The 18303-nt window shown below is 36.6% G+C and overlaps 1 protein-coding gene across 3 annotated transcripts in view; it reads right to left on the bottom strand.

The window, feature by feature from the left end:
- The window catches only part of LPGAT1 (lysophosphatidylglycerol acyltransferase 1), an 83782-nt gene that overhangs the window by 31890 nt on the left and 33589 nt on the right, over positions 1 to 18303 (bottom strand). For all 3 annotated transcript variants that reach the window (XM_029935323.1, XM_029935321.1, XM_029935322.1), the window contains exons 2-5: positions 13608 to 13726; positions 8413 to 8508; positions 6356 to 6629; positions 2233 to 2359 (exon numbers count right to left, since the gene is read on the bottom strand). In XM_029935323.1, the coding sequence (XP_029791183.1) occupies positions 2233 to 2359; positions 6356 to 6629; positions 8413 to 8508; positions 13608 to 13726 (616 nt within the window). The remainder of the gene's footprint in view (positions 1 to 2232; positions 2360 to 6355; positions 6630 to 8412; positions 8509 to 13607; positions 13727 to 18303) is intronic.

The raw sequence follows: 18303 nt of genomic DNA, 5'->3' as shown, positions 1-18303 counted from the left end.
TTTGGTTTCTAAATCAGGGGTCATTAATCTTTTTTTAAACCCTTAATCTATATTGCAACTAGACTGAAAGCTGTGATGCTTCTCTGCAGAAAACTGCATACATCTGTAACACTTTGTACAGAGAGTGAGTTGAAAAATTCAGAATTCTCTAAGGTCAGATTGCAGCTGTTTCTGGTGAGTATAATGTATAGAGGAGCTGAATCACACTGTTATACACCAGAAGCTAATGTAGCACTGTGTGTCTATCAACTATACTCAAAAAAATTTTTAAAGTTAAAACATCTAGGGCATCTGGGTGGCTCAGTTGGTTGGGTGTCTGACTTTTGGTTTCAGCTTAGGTCATAAACTTGCAGTTTGAGTTTGAGACCTGCACTGGGCCCTGTGCTAACAGTGCAGAGCCTGCTTGGGATTCTCTCTAGCTCCCTCTCTGCCCCTCCCTCCCTCAAAATAAATAAACTTAAAAAAAATAATAAATAAAACAACATCTGATTTTCAGGGCAAAAAAAATTCTCAGGTCGATCCATGAGACCCACAGTTTAGAACTCCTTAAAGAAGTGAATTTAAGGGCTTGTACTTACTCCTATTAAAATAATTTTGCTAATAATGGATATTTCTTCAATTTCTAAGATCCCTTATGATTCCATTCATTTTTTTAGTCTATAAAATAAAATTTCTTTCTACTTATTGGTTAAAAAGGAAAGCAGGGTGAACTATAATCGAGTGCATATATAATTAATGTTTTCTTCCTTGTCTCAGTTCCTTTTGGGTACGATGTGCTAGGAAGATCTACATATATCTGACTCAAATACAATCTACACATGTCCAAAACGTATACCCAACAGTCTTGTGGTTTTGTTATGGGCATCAGAATTGAGCTTCATTTATAGATTACAATTTAAAAATTTACTGAAGGCTAGATAAGCTTTTTCTACATGAAAATAAAACTGATCCTGGAGAAATTCTTTCTGGGCCTAGCACACTGCCTTATATATAGGAAGTGCTCAGTAAGTCACAGGGACAACATATGTGAAACGGAGTCGGCCCAGTTCTCAAGAATTCCTTTCTCATGAACCTCATAATTTGGCAATGTAAGTCACACAGTGGAATCAGCTATCATTTTATAGTCCTCTCTTAGGCACCCAAACCCCCAAATTGTAACATTTAAGTTTTAAAATTCTAGTTTCAAATTATTCCAACTTTCTACTTCTATGTGTAAAACTATGATGGTTTATACGTATGAAAACATGTACCTATCTACTTGCAGTGAGTATGTACTTTGAGTAGTTTTCCACTTGAATTGAGGGCTTTTGTGGCAATTGTGATCTTCCGGTGGACCAACTGCTACCTTTGTAACTTAGTTTGCCACAAGTTGAGTGAGATCTTTGGCCAGGAAATAGAGTAAAGATAAATGGTTGATAAAGTGGTCAGATCTATTCAAGCCTCATCAGCATCATGCTTTGAAATAAAATACCTACATCTACACATTCACATGAAACTCTTTAAGAAAAAAAGCAACCTACATTAAAAAATCTCAAGAAGCTGGTACAGAATATTCAATAAATGTTTTTGCTATTGTTTATGCAAATGAAGATGTTAAAATGTTAAATATTAAAATGCTAAAAAATTTTAAAGTATAAGTTTTAGCTAAATTCTGTTTAATCATTTATAAAATCTTATGTGACTTAATAATTTAAAAACAAAAAACAAATCGACTTTGCCCAAATGAGTTTATATTTATACTTCATGTTTGCCTTTAATCATTCTTGCTCAGAGTTCAGGCCATCAAGTAGTCATAGTGCCTCTAGAATGCCATTTTGAGAGAATTTTATCACTCAAATAAAATAACTACTTCAAATGATATTCTCATATTTAAAACAATTTTTTATACATTTATTTATTTTTGAGACACAGAGAGACAGCGTGAACAGAAGAGGAGCAGAGAGAAAAAGAGACACAGAATCTGAAGCAGGCTCCAGGCTCTGAGATAGCTGTCTGCACAGAGCCCAACGTGGGGCACGAGCCCACAAACCGTGAGATCATGACCTGAGCCAAAGCTGGACACTCAACTGACTGAGCCACCCAGGTGCCCTGATATTTTCATATTAAAAATTCAGCATAGGAATGAATTTGAGCCAATTACTTTCACTATTGATTAAAAATTTGATATTAAAACACTCCTTGAGATACTACTTTATGTTGGATCCATGCTGAGTACTAACACAAAATTCTTACCTGTAGTGTACATGTGTGACTGTTGGTTTCCTATATCCGAGGATCCAGGTTTGAATATCTATGGGTTCAGCTTTGGGATAAGCTATAGTTGTATCTATTATCCACTGGAGGCCTTTTGATTTGCTCTCTGAGGACAAAGCAAAAAAACCTTAAAATTGGATCAATTTTTGTATTATTTACAGCAAGCAATATAGTATAAATAAAGCATACTGATGTATCTTTTGCTTTAAAAAAACAGGATGAACTTTGGTTGTTACTGTTGTATATGATTCACTTAGGATGAAACCAAGAATTTCCTAATATATTATAAAATGGCTGAATCTCAAACAAATTAACAAATAACAGAGCACTATTATTTGTTGGACATGCACCATTCAAGCATTCAATCCAATTACATACTACCAAGTCTAATTTATATTTTATTTCTCGTAAGAACTGCCTATCAAAAAGTCAGAAGCTAAAGTATCACATCACAAAAGTAAAAAAACAAAAAGAGAGACCTCAAAATAAAATAATCCATTAATAAATATTGGAATAAGGGCCCCAATTTAGGCATTTTAGTGACACAAAATTGTCAGTTGCTGTTCCTGTTTAACACAAACTCCTCTCCTTTTAGCAAGAGTTCTATACAAATAAAGCAATAAAGCGGTCCACTCTTTGGCAGGTACAACAGGTAACTGCTGTTGTGAGAGGGAGTAAGAAAGTTGTTTAGTTTGGTCCTTTGCTGCTTATAGTCCCAGTGCGGGGTACAAAGTTGAACAAGAATTGAGAATCCTCACAGAGAATGCGGATAGCCAGACTTGAGTCTGTCCTTTGTATAAAGTATTTAAGAGATCTCTAAAGAAATAAAACTTAAACATAAGACTAAATGTGCATTGAGAATCAATGGTATTTTACTTTTGTATATCAAATAGTTAAATGTTGACCTTTAAGTTTAAAAAAATTGTTTTTATTTAAAAAAGTATTCTGAAAGGGAAAAATACCTATAAAAATAGGTAAAAAAAAAAAAAAGAAAAAGAAAAAAGAAGAAAGAAAGAGAAGAAAAAAAAGAAAAGAAAAAGAAAAAAGAAAGGAAAGGAAAGGAAAAGAAAAAAGAAAAGAAAAAGGCACCTTAGTGGCTCAGTTGGTTCAGAATCCAACTCTTGATTTCAGCTCAGGTTATAATCTCACGGTCATTAGATCAAGGCCCATGCTGGGCTCCACGCTGAGCATGGAACCTGCTTGGGATTCTCTCTCTCACTCTCTCTGCCCCTCCCTTGCTCATGCTCTTCCTCTCTCTCTCTCTCAAAAAATAAATAAACTTTCAAAAAAGCGTTTGAAAAATTAGGTGAAATAGTAATGTTTAAGTAACGTATTGGTAAAGGAACAGAATTTATGTAAAGAAATACATTTTAATAAGCTACCAGTGAGGTACATGCTGAAATGTTTAGGAGTAAACTATATATGCACTTCGAGTGCATTAAAAAAAATGATGGACTAATGGATGGATAGGAAGATGGCAAAAGATACAATAAAGCAAATATATCAAAATGTCAATTATAGAATCTAGTTGGTCAGCTAATGAATATTAACTGCAAAATTCTTTCAACCCTTAGGGATGCTTGAAAATTTTTATAATAAAATGGTTGGGAAAACCATCAGAGTTCAGTTTAATATCTATTAAACACACAACAAACAAAAATATACTAACCCATTTAAGGTTAACTAGAAACAACTTAATTTTGATATGTGTATGGGTCACATACTAAAACAGATACAAAGGCCTGTTTTGTGTTTATGTGGAACAAAACACTAAAATAGTAAATACGATCACTAAAGAAAAGAAAATACAAAATACCAAAATATAGAGCAGAAAATGGTAAAATACGAGTAAAACCAGTTTCAGGTTATATAACGTTCTAGAATTTCTTATTTTTCCTAAACATCTGGAATACAAGTTTTAACTAAGGTAAGATAAATAATAAACTACTCTGCTCTGGTTATAAAAAGAAATTGTTTTTCTCCAGAAGAAAAAAGTTATTTTCTTCACTACTGTGTGATCAATACAACAACTGCCCCTACACTTGAGATCTAGACACCACAGAGTGGTACTGACTGGGTAAAACTATTTAATAACAGCAGTCTTTATTAGTGCAACTAATTCTATTTGGAAGACCTTTGCCTTCAAGCCTTCACTTGGCTGACATTGCCACAGTGGCTGTCTGAAGCTATTCTGAACTTTCCTTTTCTATTAAAAGACTATTTCAATTTGTCTTTTTAATAGACGATGAAAGATTAAGAGAGCTGACTGCCAAGCAGCTGCTTAAAAAAAAAAAACACACACATGAATGGAAAACTCAGTGCAATTTTACAGGCATTATCTCTATGCTTGGTCCTAACCCTCATTTAAAAACACATATTTCTGAGGGCCAATCACTTCCATTTTTATTTTATCTAAAGAATATATTTTTTTAAATAGAAAAACACTACTAAGGAAATAGGCCTGGTGCGTTTCTTTCGGTTTTTTAGTTTATCATTTGTCACCAAATTTCAGTGTCTCAGACTAACTTATTCAAAAGAGGCTTCGTGTTATTGGCACAAATACCTTCTGCAAACCTTCACAACGCACTAGGCTATCTCTAAGATAGTTTCATCTTTGAGAATGGCTTGCATTTTCCTGGCCATAAAATTAATACATACTCATTATAAAAAAATATTTAGGGGGTGCCTGGGTGGCTCATTTAGTTGAGCACCAGACTTTGGCTCAGGTCATGATCTCAAGGGTTCATGAGTTCGAGCTCCACAGTGGGCTGTCTGCCATCAGCGCAGAGCCGGCTTCAGATCCTCTGTCCCACTCTCTCTCTGCCCCTCCCTTGCTCTCTCTGTCTCTCTCTCAAAAATAAAAACCTTCAAAAACTTTTTTTTAATTTCAGAAAAGGATTAAGAAAAAATGGGGGAAAATCACCCATAAATTTATAGTTCTGAGAAGCAATCACTGCTAACGTTTGGAATCTCTCCTTAGCTCATCTCCTAAAGCCTAGTGTTGACACCTTTGAGCTCATAATGGTTTCACTAGAGTTATATGTCCCTCCCACTCCATTAACATGATGGAGCATGAGCCTTTTCCAAAGCCATAAAACCCCTCTATAAACATCCAAGTTTGTAATGGCCGTGTTGTGTTGTGTTGAATGGATATTCGAGAATTACTTCTCTGTTCTCCCCTCTGGCTGGTTCCAATTTTTCTGCTACTAAAAATAATGCTGAGGAAAAAAATTAAAAATTAAAAATAAATACATATGTAAAAACAATGCTGGGATAAAATTTTGTCAGTGTTTGAGATTATTTCCTTTTGACAAGTATTATTTGTAATAGAATGACGGAGTCATTTGAAGGCTCTTTATAAACACGGTCAAACTGCATTCAGTTCATACTCTTAAAAAACAAACCCCCCAAACTTTCTACATTTGATAAATGAACAAAATACACATTGCTACTATTTCCATTTGCATACATACCTATCATTAGATTTTCAACTCAGGCATTTCTATTCCTGTATCTTTAACCTAGCAATTTCATTCTAGGAATCTATACTACACACTATCCTTCTACAAATACGTAAAGATATTCAGAGGAATGTTTACTGCAGCAGCGGGAATGACCAGGAGTTATGGGTAGGCAGGGTAAGGGAAAGGCACTTTTGACTTTATGCATTGCTGGGTTATTTGAATAAATGACTATAAGCATGAACTCTAAATAAGAACATTAAGAAATTAAATTTTCAGGGCACCTGGGTGGCTCAGTCGGTTAAGCATCTGACTTTGGCTCAGGTCATGATCTCACGCTTTGTGAGTTCGAGCCCTGGTCAGGTTCTGTGCTGACAGCTTGGAGCCTGGAGCCTGCTTCAGATTCTGGGTCTCCTGCTCTTTCTACCCCCTCCCCTGCTTGTGCTCTGTCTCTCTCTGTCTCTCAAAAATAAGTAAATGTAAAAAAAATTTTTTAAACATTAAATTTTCATCTTCTCCCTGAGTATTAGTTCTACTCGATAAAAATTATAAATGTGAAAATGAACAATAATGTTATCTTCTGGAACTCCAGATAACCCCTGAGTTCCAACAAAAGAAAAACATGCTAAGAACCATCATACCTAATTCTTTAGTGTCTCCTCCTGCTGGCCTTCCATTTTCCTGTCGTGCTACAAGTGCACTCAAAATAATGTTTGTGGCCCCAATCCTTGGCAGAGTGACATGTGTAAGAAACGGCAAGTTATTTTTCTTGGCAAATGCTTGACTTGTTTCTCGCCTCTTCCTGAGGAAGCCCCCTTCTGGAAACAAAACAATCCATTTTCGATCTCTGCTCCTGTAATTATTTTCTAGGTGCTTTTTGAGAAGAAGAAGCTGCTGGTCACGATGTGATTTTCCCTGCGAAGGCAGATACACATAGAATATATAGAGGTGCACTGGAAATTAATACATCGTAAAATTAAATAGAGAGAATAGTTTCTAAAGTACAGCGATATCCCCCTGCTTCTTTCCCCTTCAGACCAGTGGTTAAATGAGGTGATTAGCACTTACATTCATGAGCACTCCAAAAGAAAAAAACCTGCTCTTCTTGCTCCTAAGAGTTCACTCATTCATCAGATCAGTATTTACAGAGCGCCTACGCTCGCTCTTGGCAGGCACCCTCCTACACACTGGAGATAGGGAGTAGGAGACCCTCGTAGAGCTGACTCAAGTGGAAATGACGGAAAACTACAAAGTGTAATTCTTTGTAGTTGGTGATGTGTTAGGAAGAAAGAGTAAGAGGATAGAGAAGATTGACAAGGCCAGGGACATCAGCCCCAAGGAGGCGAAACTGGAGCAACTAGCTGGAGATGCGAGGGCCCCAGTCACGTGGAGACGAGAAGCAGAGTCTTCTAGGTGACGAGACAAACAGGACAAAGGCCCTGAGATGGGAAGGGGCTCTGCGTGTTCAAAGAACAGTTCCAAGGCCAGTGTGGCTGAGGGGTGAAGAGCCAGGAAGACGGTGGCAGGAGGGGAAACTGCCGAGAGGCTCCAGTGCGTGCTTTTATTCTCAGAAGCACCAAGAGTGTTTCCAGAAGAAACGAGGTAATTGCATAGCATGTGAAAACCAAAAACGTTCTGTACATAAAATTGTCTGGAGTAAAGTATATGTATTTTCTGACAGCCACGTTCATAGAGCTTAGACGTTTTTTGACATACTTCCAACTTATTGCTCTCTGAATTTGTGGTTCTCAGATGAGGCTTAATCAGATTCATCAGTTATTCATTAAGTACTTATTATGTGCAAGGCTGGAGCTGCTAAATACATAAATGTCAGAAAAGTGAGGCATTACCACACATAAAAACTCCTGCATATCCTATTTCAGTTTTTGAGAAAATAAAGCCTGTGATACTTGGCGTACAGGGACACACCATCACGTAGTGCTGGCTGGAGAAGGCACGAGTCCTCCTCCTGCAGTAAACTGTCCCTAACGCCTGGGGCCCGCTCTCAGCCCACCTTCCTCTAACAAACCCAGATTCCTTCTTTATATTGTGCCAAATACCATCCTCTCCTCTGAAGTTTTCTTCTGGATTAAAAACCATAAATAAGTATTCGCCAGATTCATAAAAATCTGATGGATTATTCATTTTTCCTACTATGAGTTACCAAAATATTTTCTTATTTATTTATTTATCTACCTACCTACCTACCTACTGGTAATTTAGGTACCTTCTGTATCATATAACAGTGACTTGTAATAAAAATAATAGTAAAAATATAGATGATGATAGTGGTAATCATGATGAAAACGGTGATGAAGGGGGCAGGCACTGTTCTGAGTGTGTTACTTAATTTAACCACACAACCACCCTATGAGGGGAATACCTATATTATTCTCATCTGAAAAATGAGGAAACTGAAAGATTAAATAACGTGCCTGATTCACATGGCTAAGAAGCAGAAGAGCGGGGAATGTGGCAGGTGCTTGATAAATCTTTACTAAGCATTGTACTTACTGCTTGAGCATACTGAAATTCAGATTGAAATAAATGTTTCAGAAAACAAAGATTCGGAGGAAGAGCTCCCTAAGACAGTGGAACTGGCTGTATCTATTATAACTGGTTTTGTTATGCCCATGTTGATAATAAATTGTCAGTGTGATCAGGCTATCACTGTGAAAAAAGAAAGCTCACTGCTTACCTGTCTTATAAAGAAGTCTCCATGAATTAGAGAAACAATTCCAAAGTTTGTGTACTTAAAAATATGGTCCATCAACCACATCATTTGAGCAACAACCTAAAATAAATAAAAGCAAGAAATAATTACATGTTAAACAGAAGAAACCTGCTATAGTCTAGCAAGGTCTCTAAGTTCTAAATATAATTATCCCACCCTACTCTTAATTAATCTAAATATCTTAAATCTAGTATTTATCTCTACACTTAGAGCACAAAGTCTCCATGAACAATTACTGGTCTTGATTCCAAGTCCTGAAATCCCAAGTATATTATTGTGTAACAAATAAAAATTTTTCTTTTCTTTTATTATTTTTTTAATGTTTATTTTTGATAGACAGAACATGACAGGAGGAGAAGAGAAGATGGGAGACACAGAATCTGAAACAGGCTCCAGGCTCTGAGCTGTCAGCACAGAGCTCAACGTGGGGCTCAAATCCATAGACCATGAGATCATGACCTGAGCTGAAATCGGTTGCCCAACCAACTGAGTTACCCAGGCTCTTTTATTTTAGAGAGAGAGAAAGTGAGTGGGGGAAGGAGGCAGAGAGAGAGAGAGAGAGAATCTTAAGCAGGCTCCACACTCCTGTGTGGAGCAGGACACATTGGGCTCAATCCCACAACCCTGGAGTCATGACCTGAGCCGAAATAAGAGTGACCCAGGGATCCCTGAATTAACTTCTTAAATTAAGATTTAACAAGTCCAAATTTGTTCTCCCTAAGCAAAGTCTCTGGTAATTTTTATAGAACTTGTAAAATTATTTTGAAACAGTAAAATGGCTAATGTTATTACCAAATGAGAGCTGTAAGTTTAATTAATAAGCACTAAAGCTTCATAAAATGGGACTTTAATGGCTAAAATATTAAAAGTTATGTTATAAATATATAAATGTATTTTATATATAAGTATAAAATTAGAAAATTCTATATAAGTTTTATAAAATGTCCAAAATATAAGAACATTTAAAATATCATTTAATAGAATGATTTATCATTCTATTATGTTAAGAAGAATATTTGTTACTTTATGCAAGGCTATACTTTTCCCCAGCATAAAAATATTTACAGAACTGGGGCAGCTGGGTGGCTCAGTCATTTGAACATCAACTCTTGATTTCAGCACAGGTCATGATCTCGTGGTTCGTGGATTCAGGCCCTGTGTGGGGTTCCACAATGCAGAGCCTGCTTTGTGAAGATTCTCTCTCTCTCTGCCTCTCCCACATGCACGTGCACTCTTGCTCTCTCTTTCTCTCAAAATAAATGAATAAATTTAAAAAAATTTACAAAACCTCAGTTCTTAAACACAGAAATACTACCCCTTACTGATAAGAATTAATACTTATATTAAGAGCATAAGACTTTATTTCAAACAAATTTAAAAATTAGAAGTGTAAACAGGGGTCTAATTAATAAACTAGTTAATTGTTCTTGCCTGCTGAGGATATAGCATTCCTTGTTATAATCCTTAAATAAATTAATTAAAAGCTACAACCTCAAGCAAGAGTGCAATAGAGCTCTACTCTGGTTTCTATGGGAATAACATATGTAAATTTCATCTCTAAATTCAAATTATATGAACTTACATATTAGGAAAAAAATAAGCATTGATACCATCGCTACTTTTACAAAAACACTAAAAAAGCTGACAAAGAATGTAACATTAAAGCTTCTAGCTTAATTTTTCAGCATCACCAAATAGGTCAATTACACAACTCATACTTTATTCCCTTTACTATGTTAAGTCACTTTAAAAAATAAAGATACATGCCCAGTGAAGTACTGACTCTCCAAGTCAATTAATACAGAATAAAATGATCACCAATATCTCAGTTTTCAGTCTTGTTTTGTAATGATGACTACTTGTTTAAATAAATTGAAATTTGAACTAAATGAAATTTGTTGACAAGTGCCCCAAGAAACAAAAAAAAAGCAAGTGACTTCAACCTATAAAATACTTGAGCTTTATACACAGTATGAAGTTGAGGGGAAATTTATTAATTTCTGGGTTCAAAATACCAACACTAAAGCAACGAGTTTTACTCGTTCTAGCTTTAATGTATGTTTGACCTTATATTTATAGTGGATTTACCTCTTCAGTTAGAAGGTCACCTAAAACAAATCAACAAGATAGCCAAGCTATCTTCTAAGATTTGTATGGATAATTCTGTCCTAACTTATTTATTTAAAGTTTATTTATTTGAGAGAGAGAGAGAGAGAGTGCACGTGCACACAAGTGGGGAAAGGGCAGCGAGAGAGAATCGCAAGCAGGCTCAGTGGCATCAGTGCAGAAGCTGACGTTGGGCTCGGACTCACTTGAGATCAAGACCTGAGCTGAAATCTAGAGTCAGACACCCAACCAACTGAGCCACCTGGGTTCCCCAAGTCCTAGCTTATTTTAGGGGAAATGTTACAAGTCAGTAAATGTTTATTACATGTCTAATAAAGTTCTTTTGACAGAAATTTTTAAAAATTTAGTTTTATCATCAATTTCCATAAAAGAGCATGACTCAATTCACAGATACTTACTCAAAAGGTACCAGTACATTTAGAAAATATAATTCATCCTTTGTTTCATATTCTTCAAAAGAAGGTCAGTAAATACCAGCTGCCTGAAGCAACTCTGTCAATGTTTCATGGGTCTGTGACTGAGAACTTTCTTAGGTCTTTTCAAGAAACAAAATTGGCCCATATCAATTAGTCTTTATCTGGAAGCATGGGTTTTCTACATATCGAAAAATCTAGAGGCTTACATAAAGGACTCCATGCTTTATATCATAAAATTATAGTAAAGCCAATGGTTCTCCTATTTAGAAATTGGTAAGGACAACTTAGTTTGTCACAGTGACTAGGGAGTGCTACCAGCACTTAGTGGGTGGCAGCCAGGTATGGAAAACATCCCCCACTAGCCAGGACAGTTCAGAACAACAGTGCTGTCATACCAAATGCCAACAGGACCCCCGCTGAGTAACACTAATGGGTGCTATAAGAAGTCTCCTGAATTCTAAAAGCTATGTTACACTCACATTACCATTAAACTAATATATTTTTTTTAATTGGCCCACAATTCAGCATTAGCCTTCCTTCTTTGAATATACCCATGGAGTATGCAATAAGTCAAGCAAACATTCTTACTGGTAAACAAAAATTAATATTGCCTTATACTTGATAGGCAGGAGGGAGAGATCATAATGCTTCCAGCTTTATATTTCTGGATTGCTTCTTTATGAAAGAAGATTAAAAAATTCAAGATTGCAAACTACTCACTTTTATCAGCTCAAAATAAAAATGTTTAATATAGCTAATCTGAAAATCAAAGCAAAATTACTCTGGACAGAAAAATGAACCTAAGACAAACTAACAGAAATCTTTTCATAAAAGCAAACAAACCAACCAAATTTTCTTTTTGTTCACATAATGGGTGAACTTCAGATTACCTAATAGTCTAGTTAATACACTTAACATCCGTGCCAAACAGGGGTTAGAGCACTAAAGCTAGGCATATTTATACTGACCACTGTAATCATTCTTTGACAGTCAAAAACCAATTAAGGAAACTGTAAGCCCTCAGAATAATCACTGTGAGTGTAATGATCTCAATAAGAATAAAAATGGTTGTTAATTGTGGATTCTCTTTCATACAAGACCAAATAATCTAGTTTTTACAAAATTATAACATCACAAGTAATCCATATTATTATAAATGCAAATATACTTATACAGTGATTTTTTTAACAGTTCAAGAAAGGATTGAATTTATTCCATATTCCAGCAAGATTATGGCTCTGCTTTTCAGATAAACAAGAAAAGATTCTGTAGTAATCGAACATATTTTCCTTTACTCTCATTTTCTGACCCCACCCTGACTACTGAATCAAAATGTCTAGGACCTAACCACCCCAGGCTTAGTCTCACCTTGCTGTTCTGGCCACGACCGTTTCACTGAGGAAAAAGGCCCCTGCTTCACCACTCGAACAGGCCACGTTTCTGGCCCTGCCTCTCTACGAATCTTCTCTACCGCTCAGGGGGAGCCCCCCTCCACTGAGTACTCTTCCTTCGCTACACTTTCCTGTGCTGGACTGTTTGCTCCTTTACGCGGATAGTGTCTTACAAGATGGTGTTCTATCCTTACAGTCACTGATTATGGTATGAAGCACTTAATAAACTTCTACTGATTTGTTTCTTTACTATTAAGATAAATATTAACTCCATTAATCTATACACTTTCCATTTATTTAGCTTTCTATGAATACAACCTCCTCAACTTCTAAGGTAATGATTCTTTTAATGCTAAAGGCTGAATTTATTTTATTTTAATTTATTTTATGTTTTTTATTTATTTTTGAGACACAGAGAGAGACAGCACAAGCAGGGGAGAGTCAGAGAGAGAGGGAGACAAAGAATCTGAAGCAGGCTCCAGGCTCTGAGCTGTCAGTACAGAGCCCGATGTGGGGCCCAAACCCACGAACCGTGAGATCATGACCTGAGCCGAGGTCGGACGGTTAACCGACTGAGCCACCCAGGCGCCCCAGACTAAATTTATTTTAAACCCACCCAGTTAATAGATATGTTTTAGTTATCAATATAAGCCATGTAAAACCAACAGTTCAAACACAGCCTAGTAACACTTAATAAAAATGGGCCTAATAGCTTTCCATTCAATTTCCTTTGTAAAGGAAATCCAAAATACTTAACCTTTTTTCCTTCTGGCTAAACATCCCCAAGATCACTTAATTCACTGACCAACTATACTCCTTTCTGTTAGACAATATTGCTTTTTGTGTCCGTACTTCTCAAACCAGTGGTCCGCCACTTCACCTCAAGACAGTCCTCAATTTGAAACATATTAACTCTGCGTCTACGTCAATTATTTTTTTTAAAACAGCTTTGTAGAGATTATTCACACTAATTTTCCAGTTACTTTTTTGAAAGTCTGTAAATTCCAGTCCTAGAGTTAGAATAATATTTTGAATTATAGACTAGAATTTTAATTATAGTCAGAATTACTTACAATTATATGTATTTTTCTTTTTAAAATGTTCTCCATTTTCAGGAAAAATATACATATTAAAGTTTATGTTCCAAACCATAGTAAGATATTGGAATTGAGTCTTTGTTAACCTCTACCTTCTCCCGTCCACCTCTGCCTTCAGGATGGCTTACCAGTCCTTTGTCTTGGAGGCACATCATCAGAGTGCATACGTCTCCTGTGGCCTGATGATTCACCAACATTACTGCTTCGTCTTTGGAAACTGCTTTAATATCTTCCCCCCATTCCATCACTGTAAGAGTAAAAAAGCTGTCACTTTAAAGACCTTACATTACTAGAAAGCTCATATTAGAAACACCAGTATACATCACTGATGACATATCACCTAGCTAAAACTTCTGAACTAAGTTTATTTCCTATAAATATCAGGATGTTGATATACTGATGTAACATTTTATAGAGCACCAAAATACCCATTCAGATGTAAAATGGTCATCCTTTGATACCTAAGTTCTACTTCTTAGAATTTATCCTGCAGAAACATTTGTCCAAATAGGTAAAAATAGATGCATAAGGGATACTTATTGGAACTCCAGTGTTTACTAACAGGGGAATGGATAAGAAAGTTATGATATAATTGAAGTGTATAAGCCCACTTTAAGAATAGAAGGTATCTCTCTATACATTAATCCAGAAAGGACCTGTTATCTAGTAAAGCAAATCACAAAACAGTGTGTGTATGTGTGTGTGTGTGTGTGTGTGTGTGTGTGTGTGTGTGTGTGTGTATGGCATGATTATACCTTTTTAAAGAAGAAATAAAACTTACATGTTATTTAATTCATTGAAAAAAGTCTGAGGGAATGAATTCCAAACTATCGATACTGATCATAATTGGGAGAAGGTTTCCAGAACCCTTCAAATATACTGCATTATAAAATGTATTTGTACTTTATAGTAAAATCTAAAAGTATCACAAATATATGCAAGTATTTTTATTTTAAAATAAGAAAACTAGTATTTAAAATCTCCAGATGAAAAGTCATTGTACTAAACCCTATATATACACTCTGAGGAAAACAGTGGTATCTCCATGCAGTTTACCTCATTTTACAGTGAATTTACTTCACAGAAATAATATAATTGAACATCAGTTTCAAACATCAGGATTCTACAAGACAAGCTTCTAGGGTTCCTCAAATGTCTGATGTGAATTATGAGAGGCTGGTTATACATTCGTATTCACTCATCTCATGCATCGCTGAAGGTAAAGAACTCAAGCAACCTGCGTGTAATAGTTCTGGATGAAATAGGGTTGAGGAGATGCGGAGCCCGTCAGCTCTGCCTCCCCCAGCCTCCTTCCTTCTCCAGTCACCCTTCACTGTCACCCCAACATAGTGGAGCTCCTCATAAGAGTTTGAGGGGTGCATGGATGGCTTCGTCAGTTAAGTGGTCAACTTCTGATTGTGGAGCCCTGCACTGGGCTCTGTACTGACAGCACAGAGCCTGCTTGGGATTCTCTCTCTCCCTCACTCTCTGCCCCTCCACCGCTTGTTCTCTCTTTTTGACAAAAAACAATTAACTTAAAAAAAAAAGTGCATTTCAGAAAAGTGTTCTGTTAACTTTTCTTTCTGTTAAAATCCGTCTATTCATTGATTTTTAAGGATCTTCAAATTTTATATTAAGGAAATTTTCAGCTGAGCGAAACATATAGTATTAAATTGTGGGACCTCCTTGCAAACTGAGGTATTCTAATCAGCCTATCAGATTCTAATCTATTTTATTACCAACACTCAAATAGCCTATGTGGGAAAATTTTTTATCTAAAAATTTTTAAGTGAATGCAGGATAAAACTACACTAACGGACATCAAATAATCCTTAGAGAACAGAGACAGAACACTGGGGGAGAGCCCAGCCCCTTGAAAAATGCAGCAGCACCAACTTTCCTTCCCAGCGGCCTTTCCTTTCAGCCCAGCTCGGCTAACATGCTAACTACTGAAACACCATTAAACAGCTGCTGTATCATATATTGCTGTGGGGAGTCTGAAGTGGTACAACAGTTTGGGAAGTCAGTTTGGCAAATATACATCAAAACTGAGAAGTGCAAAAATCTTTTTACCCAGAAACTACTTCTAGGAATTCATCTTATAGATAGACTTATTTACGAGCAGCATGACACATATGCAAAGCTAGTTACTGCAACCTTGTTTGTAAGAGCAAAGAGGATAATAACTCAAAAGGGAGACTAACTCAAATTCAGAGAAATTGAAAAAAAAAAATGGTTTCCAGAGGAGGGGAAAATGCGAAGGTGTTGTTTAATAGCAGAGATTCTGTTTTGTAAGATAAAAAAGTCCTAGAGATTGGTTACGCAATAATGTGAATACACTTGACAATGCTGAACTGTATACTTAAAATAGTTAAAATAGTAAATTTCATGTCCTGTATATTTCATCACAATTAAAACTAAAAATATATCTTTGCATACATCTATACAAAGGACTACTATGCAATCATAGCATGTATAAATGATGCACTATAAGTAATAACAGCAAAACACAAGACAGTGTGTCAAGGAGCCACCAGTTGGGTTTTAAAAAGGATGAAGGAAAATACTTTTGCTAAATAAGAATTCCCTCTATCATGCCTTTGCTGACACTGCTTCAACACAGACAGACAGACACACACACACACACACACACACACACACACACACACCATTCTTTCATTAACTTATTATTCATTCAATAAATCAGCACCAGGAACTGTTAGATGTCATGGATATAAAATAAAAAGAATAAAAGTATTATTTTTTTAATGTTTTTTAAATTTATTTCTGAGAGAGAGAGAGAGGAAGAGAGAGAGAGAGACTCTGAGCAGGGGAGGGGCAGAGAGAAAGGAAGACACAGAATCTGAAGCAGGCTTTAGGCTCTGAGCTGTAGCACAGAGCCAGATGTGGGGTCGACCTCATGTACTGAGTTCGACTGTAGCTGAAGTCGGATACTTAACCAACTGAGTCACCTAGACACCCCAAAAGTATTATTCTAATAGTAGTTAAAGCGTTCAAAAAAAGTCTAGCTTGGTTCTATAAATATTGAGCTATTAAGAGGTTATGTGGAAAGTCCTCTGGCTCCATATCTATATAAACAGAGGTTTCATGATGAAATATTCCTTTAATGCAATTTCTACCGCATGAATGGAAAATGCTAGATACCTAGGCCTATGCAGTGGAAGAGCATGTAAGTGAATATAACTGCAAATAAAATTTTTTTACATAAAATGTAGCTTACCTGTTTGCTTTATATAAAGCAGGGAAATCTAGTGTGTTGGCTTATCTCAAAATACAAATTGAATTTAGAACCCACTGAACTGGGTTGAATAGTGTCCCCTCCCCCTCAATTTATATCCATCCTAAATCTGTAAATGGGCCCTCAACCTATATCCAATACGACTGGTGTTCTTTGAGGAGAGGGAAATGTGGACAGAGATAGGCACAGGGAGAATGCCATGTGACAAGAGAGGTTGAGACTGGAGTAACCGATCTACAACAAAAGGACTGAGGAGAACCGCCAGAAGCAGCAAGAAGCAAGGAAGGATCCTCGCCTAGGGCCTTCAGAGAGAGTACAGCCATGCAGATGTCTTGATTTTAGAACTTCAACCCAACAAAACTGTGAGAGAATCAATTTCTTTTGTTTGAAGCCACCCAGCCCGTAGTATGAGAGCAGCCCCCTGAAACTAACATACCTCCTGCCTCAACGTTCCCCACCCCTATTCTCTCTTTTCCAGTCTATTCCCCTCCTCAACTTAGAGGGTTTTTTTCTTATCAAATATAGGAAAATAATGGCACTGTATTTTAAACATCTGGAACATTTCAACAGAGATCTAATGTTATGTATTATAAATGGCTCTCAATGTTCGTTTCTACAATCCTTTCAGGATATAAAGAGTTGATCCAATATATGTTTAATCTTACAGCCACAACTTGGCCAAAATTTATTTTCAAACTAAATGTCAACTTACTGAGACCCATATGGGATATTAAATCATATAAGTAAAGGTAGCTCAATCAACTTTTGATTAAAAATGATCCTGATGTAGCAATAAAATCATACTGAATTTTGTAAAATCTAAATTTTATTCAATAATGTTAATTTCTGGGGTACCTGGGTGGCTCAGTTTGTTGAGGGCCCCACTCTTTTTCTTTTTTTTTAATGTTTACTTATTTTTTGAGAGAGAGAGAGAGAGAGAGAGAGAGAGAGAGAGAGAGGGAGGGAGGGAGGGAGGGGAGAGAGGCAGAGTGTGAGCGAAGGAGGGCAGAGAGGGAGAGGGAGACACAGAATCCACAGTAGGCTCCAGCCTCTGAACTGTCAGCACAGAACCTGACACAGGGCTCAAACTCACTTAACTGACTGAGCCTCCCAGGTGCCTGGAGCATCCTACTCTTGATTTTAGCTCAGGTCATGATCCCAGGGTCATGGGATTGAGTGCTGCATTGAGCTCTGTGCTGAGTGTGGAACCTGCTTAAGATTCTCTCTTGGGGCACCTGGGTGACTCAGTTGGTTAAGCGTCTGACTTCGGCTCCGGTCATGATCTCACAGTTCATGGGTTCAAGTCCCATGTCAGGCTCTGTGCTGACAGCTCAGAGCCTGGAGCCTGCTTTGGATTCTGTGTCTCCCTCTCTCTCTGACCCTCCCCTGCTCATGCTGTCTCTCTCTCTCTCAAAAATAAATAAAAAATATTAAAAAAAATTTTTTTTAAAGATTCTCTCTCTCCTTCTGCCCCTCTCCTCCACTCATGTTCTCTCTTTCTCTAAAATAAAAAATACAAAAAAATTTAATTTCCAACATTTATAGTATTCTTTTACCATACCACT

This window comes from Suricata suricatta, chromosome 3, assembly GCF_006229205.1.
Source record: "Suricata suricatta isolate VVHF042 chromosome 3, meerkat_22Aug2017_6uvM2_HiC, whole genome shotgun sequence".
NCBI lineage: Eukaryota > Metazoa > Chordata > Mammalia > Carnivora > Herpestidae > Suricata > Suricata suricatta.
The sequence above is the reverse complement of the archived record's forward strand: the minus strand, read 5'-3'. Positions and strand labels throughout refer to the sequence as shown.